A 10,859-nucleotide genomic window follows, 5' to 3' on the forward strand; every position below is an offset into this window, starting at 1 on the left:
ACCTTAACCCTAACCCCTAACTCTAACCCTAACCCTAACCCTAACCCCTAACCCTAACCCTAAACCTAACCCAACCCTAAACCCTAACCCTAATCCTAACCCGTAACCCTAACCATAAACCCTAACCCTAGCCCTAACCGTAACCCTAACCCCTTACCCTAACCCTAACCCTCTAAGCCTTCAAACCTTACACTTACCCTAAACATAACCCTAGCCCTAACTCCAACCCTAACCCTAACCCTAAACCCTAAACCGTAACACTATCCCCTAACCCTAACACCTAACCCCTAACCCAACCCTAATCCCTTGACCCTAACCCTTCATCTATCCCCTAATCCCTACTCCCTAACCTTTATCTATCCCTGTCCTCCAATGCTTACCCTTACCTTGAATCCAAATCTTAATCTGACTCTCTTCCTTACACAGGCGTCTGATCTATACCCTGACTTTCACTTTGGCTCTCCACCTGCTCACCTTTTACTTACTCAGATCTGACCCACAATCCCTAACCTTAACCATAAATATAACCCTAACCTTTAAGCAACTGCAATCAAAACCCATGCCCTCTTCAGCCTCGGCCATATATCTTTAAACCCTCATACCTTTCACAACAATATCACATCACTACATTATAAAACCAGAAAAAGACCTATGTGTAGAATCCTCCAGAGTATAATAGCAATATAAAACCCAAAGCTCCTCAAAGTATTGTGTACCTGTAGGAAGTGCACCAGACATTCAAGGGTTGTTTAACATAGTAAAACCAGGCAATGTTATGCACCACAATAATTATTTACCTGAAAATCTGTGATCCTATTAATTGATGCAAAAAATGCACTAAGCAAAATCCAATGCTAGTTAATGATATAACCACTGAAGAAAATATGAATAAATGATCATTTTTTAATCAACCTACAAACATCATTCTCAGTTTTGAAGACTGAAAGATTTCCTCAGAGATGCAAACAGGCCAGGATGCTGTGTTTCCCACCCATTACTCAATATTGTACTGAAAGTTTTAAAGCGAGGAGTAAAGACAAGAGGCAACCACATGTGGAAGGAAAAAGTAGAACCATGTCTATTCAGACACCAGACATGACATCATCTTATATATAGAATTTCCTAAAGAATCAATAAAAAATTATTAGAGCTAGTTACCTAATTCAGGAAAGTTATATGACAAAATATCAGTGCACAAAAATATCTCTTATTTATATACACTAGCAATGAATCATATGAAGAGGAATTTAAGAAAACAATTCCATTTTAGGTAACATTAATAAAATACTTGGGAATAGGTGCAATCAAGGTACAATACTTGTACACTAAAAATTACAAAACACTGCTGAAAGAAATTAAAGAACATCTAAATAAATTTGAACACACCTCATAGTGATGAAAAGACTTACTATTGCTAAACGGCAATAGTACATAATGCAACATGCAGATTCAATGTGATTCCCTGGAAAATTCACAAAGACCTCTGGGAAGAGAAGCACAAGCTAATCCTAACAGTCCTATGGAAAATCAAAGGACCACAAAATAAACAAAACAATCTTGAAAAAGTAAATCAAAGTTTGAAACCCATATTTCCAAATTTCAAATCTTAATACAAAGCACCAGTAAATAAGACATTGTGATACTAGCATAAAGATATACATACAAATCAGTGGGATTTAATAGAGTACCCAGAAATAAACATCTTCATCTATGGTCAACTGAATTTTGACAAGAGCAGACATTACACTGGGGAATAATGGTCTTTTCAACAAAGGCTGCTAGACAACTGGCTGCCCATGTGCAGAGGAATGAAATTGGACCCTTACCTCACACCACATAATCATTGACTCAAAGTGGATCAAAAGGTTAAATGTCAGAGGTAAAATTATAAACTCTAGAAGAAATAAATGTAGATAAATCTTCAGAGCCTTGGATTTAGCAATGCTCTTAGATCTGACAGCAAAGCACAAGGAAAGAAAAAATAGATAAATTTCCTCAAAGTTAAAAACCTTTAATACATAAAAGATTTTATCCTGAAAAAGAAAATACAGCCCCCAGAAAGGAAGGAAACATTTGCACATTATTTATCTGATAAGAATCTGTTATGCAGAATATGTAAAGAACTTGTACAACTCATCAACAAAAAGACAACCCAATTTTTAAAATGGACAAAGGACTTGGATATACCCTTCTGCAGAGAAATCATACAAATGGTGAATAGCACATGAAAAGATGTTAAACATCATTAGTCCTTATGGAAATGAAGATTTAAATCACAGTTAAAGGGGCACATGGGTGGCTCAGTAGGTTAAGCATCTGAGTCTTGATTTCCGCTCAGGCCATGATCTCATGGTTCATGAGTTTCACCCTGGAATGGGCTCTGCACTGACAGAGTGGAGCCTGCTTGGGATTCTCTCTCTTCCTCTCTCTCTCTCTCTCTCTCTCTCTCTCTCTCTCTGCCCCTCCCCTGTTTTCTCTCCCTAGCTCTCTCTCAAAAATAAACTAAAAAACAATAAAACATAGTTAGATACCTTTTTACACACACTAAAATTGCTATAATCAGGAAAACTACAAAATAACAAATGTTGGCAAAGATGTTGAGAAATTGGAAACTTCAAACCTTGCTTGTGGAAATGTAAATTGATACAGCCTCTGTGTAAAACACGTTGGCATTTCATCAAAAAGAAAAAAGAAAAATAAAAAACAGAATTACTGTATGGCTCAACAATTCTACTCCTAGATGTATATCCCAAAGAATTGACAACAGTTATTTAAAAAAAAAAAAATAGCATGTTCACAACCATACATGGAAGCACTAATCACAGTAGCCAAAAGGTAGAAACCATGCAAATGTCCCTTGGTAAGTGAATGGATAAACAAAACGGGGTTGATCCATAAACAGCAATATTGTTCTTCCATATAAAGGAATAAAATAAAATGGTACAGCTGTAGAAAACAGTATAGTGGCTCCTCAAAAATTAACACAGATTTCCCACTTCTGCATATAGACCCTAAAAAAATTGAAAGCAAACCCTAGAGCAGGATTCATGTTCCCATATTCATAGCAGCATTCTTCACAACAGCCAAAAGATGGAAGCAACCCAAATGACCGCTGACAGATGAATAAATAAAATGTGGTGCATACACAACAGAATACAATTCAGCCTTAAAAAGGACAGCAACTCTGACACACGTTACAGCATGGATTGGACCTTGCAGTTATTATGCTGAGTGAAATGAGCCAGCCACAGAGGGACAAGTACTATAAGGTTCCACTTATGTGAGGTCCAGCGAAATCAAACTCAGGGACACCAAGTGGAATGTGGGTACAGGGGTGAAGGGAAAAGGGTCAGGGGGAGTTAGGGTTCATTAGATACAGAGTTTCCCTCCAGGAACATGAAAAAGTTCTGGAGAATGATATACAAGTGTGAACGTCGTTATGGCCATAGACCTGTATACCTGAAATGTTTGAAACTGTAAATGTTATTTGTGTCTAATCATGGTGAAAAAATGAATGAAGAATTGATACATGTCACAGCATGGATGAACACAGAAAACATCCTAAGTGACAGAAGCCTTCCGGAAAGGCCACTCAGATTGGAACCATCTTGCTCTTTAAATCCATCCAGGTTACTGGGGCTCCTGGGTGGCTCAGTCAGTTGAGCGTCTGACTGCAGCTCAGGTCATGATCTGACAAGTTTGCAGTTGACAAGTTTGAGCCCCGCATCAGGCTCTGTGCTGACAGCTCGAATTCTGTGTCTCCCTCTCTCTCTGCCTCTCCCCCGCTCATGCTCTGTCTCTGTCTCAAAAATATAAATATTAAAAGAAAACTTTTTTAATCCATCCAGGTTACACAAATAAGGGAAAGTTCCAGAAAAATAAAATGGATCAGGATGTAAAACACCTTTCAGACCGTGGGGCAGGTGGAGACAGTTGAAGTGGGCCTGTGGTCTAGGTTACAATGTGGAGACCGCAAGGATTTCTTCATTTGGGGTTCTGTGGTGGTTTCTCAGGAGAGTGTCCCTGTTTGGGGGTAAAATGCACCGAAGTATTGTGTGAAGTGGCAAATGTGGTAAAGAAACAAGGACTGGGGAATCTCAGTGCGCAGATAACAAGCATTTGTGCTGCTGTGACGCGTTCACTGCACGTTTGAAGTCACAGAGTACCTTACTCCTGCAAACAACCTTGTCAGCCCCACACCACAGAAGCGGAGATGACGTCAACCCTGTGATGGAGGCCGCGCCCTGCCCAAACCCAGATCACCCACGGTGGAGGCCATGTGCCCTGCAGGAGGCAGCACGTGAGCCACAGGCACGTGAGAGGGTTCTATCGTGGCCACGTGTCTTGGGTGCAGCGGAAGCAGTGGGATTTGGAATTCCGATTTTCCACAAGACTCCACTAATAAGCTGTTAGAACTGCGAAAATCAGTGAAGGGACATCTCACCGAAGTGGACTCGGGAGGTGGGGAGGGGAGGCTGGAAGGGGGAGCCCACCACCCAGGGTCAGGCTCGGGAACAACCCACGGCTACAGACCCAAGATTAGAACCCTCCGCAGAGAGAACCCCCAGGCTCAGGCCCCACCAGGGGAAGCTGTGCCCTGCGGCCCCTACAGGAAACCCACCGCGCCTGCAGCCGGGCCCGGGAGGCGCCTCCTCGCCCTGCAGCCCTGCTTTCCTCCTGCGGACCTCGCTTCAAAACCAGCCTCCCAACTTCCTCTTCTCCGCGAAACAGCGTTCTTCTCCGTGTGCTCCTCACCCGGCCGCGGTTTTGCCACAGCTTGCTGGGCCCGGATGGCAATTCTCCGCTACTCCTGAATAAACCCACTTTTGCTGGTAGCATAAGTGGCGGCGTTATTTCCAAGGGCAACGGAAGGATAAACGAGGACACTCGCAGGATAGGAGATCAGCACACACACACCACGTGCACGTCTGCACGCTCCTGACGACCCGTCGGAAAGAGAAAGTAAGAGACGGTCCCATTTACAACCGCAGCAGAAGGAACGACGTGCCCCAGAGGAAATCTAAGCAAGGAGGTGGCAGGCCTGCTGTCCCAGGACAGGGCACTGGGGACAGAAACGGAGGAAGACGCACGGGGGCGGAAAGCTACTCTGTGCTCCTGGACGCGGAGAAACCGACCCTGTGACCATGTCCGTCCTGCCCGGGACGATCTGCAGATCCGGGGCCGTCGCACCGAACTCCCCACGACGCCGTCGCAGACGCGGGACGGACACCCCGACCCGCACGCGGAGGCGGGAGAGACCCCGCGCGGCCAGAGCGGCGGGAGCGGGAGCCCGAGCACCGCCCGGGCACCTGTTCCGGTACCGCGAACCGCGTGAGGATGCGGCGGGAACCGAGTGGGCGCGGAGCAGGACGCGCGGCCCCGCGGCCCCGGAGCCTGGAGCGGGAAGACCCGGAGCGGGAAGAGCCGCGCGCACAGCCCCGCGGGGGACACAGGGTCACCTAGCACGAAGCCGCGCCGGGCCCTTCCCCGCCGGGTCCCCTGAACACCGCGCCCCTCAGCGTCCCCGCTCCGGAAGCTCCTCCTCCCCCCGCCTCCCTTTCTCCTCACCTGCTCCTCCCGCGGCGGGTCCTGAGGAGACCGGTTTGTTGTCCGCGTGGACGCGGGCCCTCGTCCTCCCGAAGTCTCCACAGCGGGTCCTGAGGAGGCCGGGTTCTTGTCCCTGTGGACGCAGCACCACGTCCCCCGGAATCCCAGTAAGCGGGTCCTGAGGAGGCCGGGCTCCTCCCACCACAGGTAAAAGAGGCCGGCAGAGCACGCAAGCCCCGCCCGTGTCAGGGAGGCGGGCTGGGGCGCCCCCTGCGGACGGTGGAGGTGGTGCAGGATGTTGTGCGCTTCGTTCAGTGGAGGCACCTGCCCTCTCCCAGGGCTCCAGCTGAACCCAGCAAATTTTGGAGATTTCTAACTGAAATGGAGGTCCAATATCCCGGCTTTTGCAGAAATACTTAAGGAACAATTAATTGGAAAGCATATACAATGAAATGAAATACACAGAAAAACTACAACTTACACCAAAATCTGCTCAAAATTGTACATAATTTTAAAATACACAACTATCAGGGGCACCTGGGTAGCTCAGTCAGTTAAGCATTGGACTTCAGCTCGGGTCACGGTCTCACCGTTGGTGGATTGAAGCCCCAAGTCAGGGTCTGTGCTGACAGCTCGGAGCCTGGAGCCTGCTTCAGATTCTGTGTCTCCCTCTCTGTCTCTGACCCTGCCCCATTCTCTCTCTCTCTCTCTCTCTCTCTCTCTCTCTCTCTCTCAAAAATAAATAAACACTTAAAATGTCTTAAATAAATAAAATTCACAACTCTCAATATAGCAAAAAATATAAAAGAAAGTGAACACAATCTTGGGTTTGGTGATGAGTTTTAACACCACACCAAAACCAATCCACAAAAGAAAAAACTTGATAATGTGAACTTTATGAAATTAAAACTTCTACTCTGTGAAAGAGAACTAAAAGACAATCCACAAACTGCAAGAACATATTTGCAAATTCAACTATACAAAAAAAAACCTCTCAGAACTTAACCATAAGAAAACAAACAACCTAATTGACTATGGTAAGTATCTGAAGACACAGGACAAAGAAGATGTATAGATAGTAAACAAGCAAACACAAATATCCTCAACATCCTCTATCATTAGGAAATTACAAATTTAAACAACAGTGAGGTAGACTGCACACCTTTTAGAAATGCAAAACTCCAAAAAAAAAAAAAAAAGAGAGAGAGAGAGGATACAAGTTGCTGGAGAGTGAGGAATGACAGGAACACTACACTGGGGATGCATGTATAGCCACTTTGGAAGACAGTTTGGCTTTTTCAAAGCTAAGTAAATCTCACCTTAGTATCCAACAATCACAATTCTAGTATTTGGACAACTGCTTTAAAGAACTGTTTCCAGATAAAAACTAGCACGCAGTTATGCCTAGCAGCTCTATTTATAGTGGCTGGCTAAAAACTTAAAGAAATCAGGATGTGCTTCAAAAGATGAATCCATAAGCAAACCGGGGTGCATCCTAGTGAAGAGTGCCAGGAAGGCCCCACCAACCTGCAAGAAGGGTGCACATGGGACTGATGGACGCCTGCACCCAATCCGGTATAAATCCACACGTATCTACTGAATGCCCTCACGGGTCAGTTCTGTGCCAGAACCTGGGGCTGCCCAGGAAGAATGGGGCCAGAAGCACTTCCCAGATGGGAGAGTGGAAAGAACAATACATGACCACTGACGCCCCCACAATACTTGACTGGGGCTGAGTCGGATTTGAAGCAGTCAGTGACCATGTAGACATTTCACTCTTCTATTAGAGCCCGGGACTGAAGGGCAGAAAATCAATACTCCAGCTCAACACCTGGCTAATATGTGACCCTGGGCAAATCCTGTGCGCCCTGGAGACCCAGAGGGATGGAGGAGGGGGAAAGGGCTAGTTATGTTTAAACTTAACCCTGACCCTGACCCTGCCCCCAAGCCCCTAACCCCAGACTCTGGCCCTAAGCCTAAACCTGAATCTACACCGTAATTCCTAACCACACACCAGAACCATCCGGTCTGCACTCTTCCACTATGCCATAAACTGAGCATGTAGCCGTGACAAGCTTTCTTATTTTCTCTACCTGTGGAAGATACCTAGTTCTTGGATGTTGACCTTTTTACCCCCTTCTTCCTTCTGTCTTCAATTAAACGCTCAAGTCACATATATGTTCAGCAGTTCTGAGAACAAAAATCTTCTAAGGTGTTTTGGGATCTTGTTTATTTCTTACTGTTCCTCCTTTATCTTAAATGGAGGTAAGAAACTATTGAAAATTTGAACACATTTCTGAATTTATATGCAAATATTAATGATTATGTTTATTTTTAAAACTAAATATGACATATTTCTGACATGCAAAAGCATAGAGTACAATTTAATAAACACATATTTCACATATTTCATCATCTTGTTTAGAGTTAAGGTTAGCTTATACCAAAAGTTAACCTCTGTCATTTGGGGGGTTTATTGATGTCTGTTTATTGCATGATAAATAGTATTTCCTATGTCACAAAACATTCTACATCACATATGTACTATTATTTTATGAAATTTTAAACTTATATATATGTCATCATAATCTAAACCTTACATTTAATGTCTAAAATGTTTCATAAATTGACAATAACTTAAGTATAGCTCTTCAGATTGTTAACTCACTACAATAGGAACTATAAAAGTACCTCATGTCAACTCTTAAATGCAGAGAACAAACTGAGGGTGGATAGGGGATGGGAAGAGGGGAAAATGGGCGATGGGCATTGAGAGGGCACTTGTTGGGATGAGCACTGGGTGTTGTATGTAAGCCAATTTGACAATAAATTCTATTCATTTTAAAAAGTACCTTGGGGCACCCAGGTGGCTCAGTCGGTTAAGTGTCTGACTTTGGTTCAGGTCATGGTCTCACGGTCCATGAGTTAGAGCCCCCACGTCAGGCTCTGTGCTGTCAGTTCAGAGCCTGGATCTTCCTTCTGACTCTCTGTCTCCCTCTCTCTCTGTCTCTACCCCACTCACGCTCTGTCTCTGTGTCTCAAAAAATGAGTACACATTAAAAAAATTTTGTTTAAGTACCTCATATCATTGATAAGCATGTTACTCTGTACTCATACAAATGACTCCTATGGTGCAGAAGAGTGCTAAGGAGTATTCATATAATCAATTTTTTCTTTAGGAAGAAAAAATTCTGATTCTTGTTTTCATGATACGTATTCCAGGAATTCTATTTTCATTTTTAATCAGAAAGAAAGAACAGATGGTCGGGTAACATGAGGAAAAAAAGTTACTAAATTTCTCCAGTTGATAGTTTTTCTTAGCTAGATAAACTAAATAAACAGTAAAAAAGGTGTTGGTCCAGTAAAAGAAAACAAAGCAGCTCACCAATATGAGAATAACATGGGTAGCTTTGTTTTCAGGAGAGCTTTGTGAAGACTGGATGGTACTGCGAATGTGCTGAGCTTTTCTGTGGTGTCTGAAAAGGATATTCACCATGTAGATACTATTACATGTCATCAGGGAGAGGAAGAACAAATCTCGAATGAATACAGTACTTAGAAATATTGATGACGTCTGTCGATCATATGCACTGCTTTTACAAGAAGCAGTATAATACCCAATTCCACCTTCAGTGGTATTCCTGCTGGCCACAGTTTTTAAAATGATCACGGAATAGATGGCCATGTTGATCGTCCAGAAGAAAAGTAAAGAAGGTTGAATGAATGTAGAGATTTTCTTCTTGAGCCAGGCCCATTTATGATCACTTGGAGTGATAGTCACTGCCTGAAATGTACTCTGAAGGGCGGTTGTGCACAGAGAAATACTCCTGGTAACTCTCTGAATATAGAGCACTGTTTTACATCCAGTATCACTCATCTCCAGCTTCATTCCAAAGGATGACATTATATTTGGAACCCCTCTGAATATAAGTGTCAGGGCATTAGCCAAAGTTAAGTGGGCTAGAATCACATCTACAGGCTTCTTCTTATGAGGAAGAACTAAGAAAGTGTACATATATAATGTAAATAACAAAGAATTCCCCATGAAACCAATACAAGTTTGAAAGATAAAGAAGATCCCAAAAATTCTGTCACTGGAAATCATTGTCGTTCAGTCTCTCTTAGATCTTCAAACCAAGTCCAGCACATCCTATAGACAAATAATTTGATTATGAATGTAAATATTAAAAGTAACTTTGAGGAGTATATTATCAAGTTTCAGGGAGTTTTCCTGCAGGATCGTCAAATGTTCAGCTACACCAAACCAAGGAATCACTGAGATTCTTAAAGAACAGAATTGAATGTTTATGAAGATAGGGAATATCATATGTTCCGTGGAAATTAATAAAAATAAACTTTGTTTAAAATGGAGTCAAGAGGCCAAAAGGGAGAGCTCTGAGAGCTCTACCATTCTACATCATTTGCAGACCCAATAGGAAGAGAAGCACCTTACAACTTGATGCTACTGTACCTACTCCTTTACTATCCCAGCGGGAGGAAGGATGGTCTCCTCCTGCCCAGACAACAGCATCCCAACCAATGAGAGACTATTTGGCCTATTCTGAAGACTTTTTTTTATTGTTTATGTTTATTGATTTATTTTTGAGAGAGAGAGAGATTGAGAGAGAGCAGGGGAGGGGCAGAGAGAGAGGGAGACAGAATGCCAAGCAGGCTCAGTGCTGCCAGCACAGAGCCCAATGCAGGGCTCAAACCCACGAACCATGAGACCATGAACTCAGCCGAAACCAAGACTCCCTCGCTTAACCAATTGAGCCCCCCAGGCGCCCCTAAAGACTGTTTTTATATATTATGAGGAACTTTTATTTCAAATAATTAATTCTAAATCTATATATTTTAATATTTCTGTCTTTCTATGCACATTGAATACCAGTAGCATCTGTGCAATTATATTGTTCCCAAAAGTTTATTGTATTATATAGCTCATATTTACAAATTATAGTTTTTGTAGCATATATAAATACGTCACACAAATTCTGCTAAACAAAACCTATCTCACACTAGTTATATTTTGTTGTTATGTTTGTTATAAGATTGACTAACATAAGAAACATTAAGGTAGATACGGTCAAATTAAAAATATAAAAACCAACAGCCAAGTTATATATTACCTCCATCATGTTCTCAATCTCTTACCTCCAGCAGGTGGACCCAGTGCTCTACTGAAACTGGAAAACTTAGAATTACCATAATCTTCACTCCATATTCAGTTCACTTACACTGAAATGTGTCTAATACTGCCTACCTATGTGTCTCAAGACTTCCTTATCCCTCCACTTGACTTTTTCCTGAAA

At 43.0% G+C, this 10,859-nt stretch overlaps 1 protein-coding gene across 1 annotated transcript; it reads right to left on the bottom strand.

Moving 5' to 3' along the window:
* Positions 1-8,545: 8,545 nt before the first annotated feature.
* Positions 8,546-10,159, bottom strand: LOC121013105 (vomeronasal type-1 receptor 3). Its single transcript, XM_040448634.1, has one exon. The coding sequence runs from the start codon at positions 9,650-9,652 to the stop codon at positions 8,723-8,725; it is 930 nt and encodes a 309-aa protein (XP_040304568.1). The 5' UTR covers positions 9,653-10,159; the 3' UTR covers positions 8,546-8,722.
* Between the last annotated feature and the right edge of the window lie 700 nt (positions 10,160-10,859).

Source organism: Herpailurus yagouaroundi, unplaced genomic scaffold (genome assembly GCF_014898765.1).
Source record: "Herpailurus yagouaroundi ecotype Mexico unplaced genomic scaffold, PumYag 198, whole genome shotgun sequence".
Lineage (NCBI taxonomy): Eukaryota > Metazoa > Chordata > Mammalia > Carnivora > Felidae > Herpailurus > Herpailurus yagouaroundi.